Here is a 940-nt window from a genome sequence, read left to right as displayed (position 1 = left end):
CTGCTCACATGCTGGTGTACATGCGCTGGCCATTCTGCTGGTTCTGCAGCCTCGTCTTGGCCAGGTCGATAGGGAACACGCAGGTGACCCCGATCAGCCCAGCGATGCCGCCATTGATGAGCTTGGCTGGGAGACTGTGGGCAGAGGGAGTGTCAGGGCCTGTCGGGCTCCTGGGCCACAGGGCAGGGGGCAAGGGCAGGAGCATTCCCACCTGAGCTGCTTATCAGCCATTTAACTGGCGCGCACCCAGGTAGGAGGCGGAGTCCGGGAGGTGGAGGGTGGAGGGTGGAGGAGCTGGCAGGTGGGAGATGGCCCGCCACTTGCTGGGAATCTCAACCCCCTTCGGTCCTAGAAGGGAGAGGGGCTGGAATCAGCGGCGGGACAGGCCACCCAGGCACCCCCACCCCCCCCACGCCCCCCGAGGGGCACCAAGCCTCCCCACCACCACCCCGGCTAGGGTGCAGCACTGGAGGAGGTGCCGGGCCAGCAGATTCCCCTCCAGGCCCCCCACGGCGTGTCCTGCCGGCACCTCCTCACGCTCACGCTCACGTGCACACAGAGCGGCGTCTTTAAAGGGCCAGCGCCTGGGTGGGGGGGCGGCAGCAGCGGAGGCTGGAAGGAAGGGGACAGTTTCCAGCCGGGTCAGTCCCCTCCACCCAGAGCGCCCCCCGCCCCCATCCGTGAGCAGAGAGAGGGGTAGGAGTCTCCCCACAGGACCCCCCAGCTGGACCTCAGACACCATTCTCACCCACCCGGAGCCCTGCCCCCCCCACTCTCCACCCTCCCAGGAATTTCATTCCCAGACACACACCCCAGAACCCATCCACCAGGGTGTGCGGGGCAAGGGGTGGGGGCAGCTGGGAGGGGGATGGCTGACCTCCCCACATCCACTCTACGGTGGGGGCGGTGGGGCCCCCCTCACTAGGGGCAGACCCCCCAG

At 68.0% G+C, this 940-nt stretch overlaps 2 protein-coding genes across 2 annotated transcripts in view; both read right to left on the bottom strand.

The window, feature by feature from the left end:
* SLC25A22 (solute carrier family 25 (mitochondrial carrier: glutamate), member 22) overlaps positions 1-940 on the bottom strand; it is a 5,375-nt gene that overhangs the window by 4,155 nt on the left and 280 nt on the right. The window contains exons 2-4 of the mRNA XM_014534002.1: positions 530-612; positions 212-348; positions 9-134 (exon numbers count right to left, since the gene is read on the bottom strand). Coding sequence (XP_014389488.1) covers positions 9-134; positions 212-231 — 146 coding nt within the window. The 5' untranslated portion in view covers positions 232-348; positions 530-612. The remainder of the gene's footprint in view (positions 1-8; positions 135-211; positions 349-529; positions 613-940) is intronic.
* The window catches only part of PIDD1 (p53-induced death domain protein 1), an 18,973-nt gene continuing 18,365 nt past the window's right edge, over positions 333-940 (bottom strand). The window contains 1 exon segment of the mRNA XM_014534001.1: positions 333-348. Coding sequence (XP_014389487.1) covers positions 333-348 — 16 coding nt within the window.

Source organism: Myotis brandtii, unplaced genomic scaffold (genome assembly GCF_000412655.1).
Source record: "Myotis brandtii unplaced genomic scaffold, ASM41265v1 scaffold1236, whole genome shotgun sequence".
In the NCBI taxonomy this organism is placed as follows: domain Eukaryota; kingdom Metazoa; phylum Chordata; class Mammalia; order Chiroptera; family Vespertilionidae; genus Myotis; species Myotis brandtii.
This window is presented reverse-complemented; position numbering and strand designations above follow the sequence as displayed.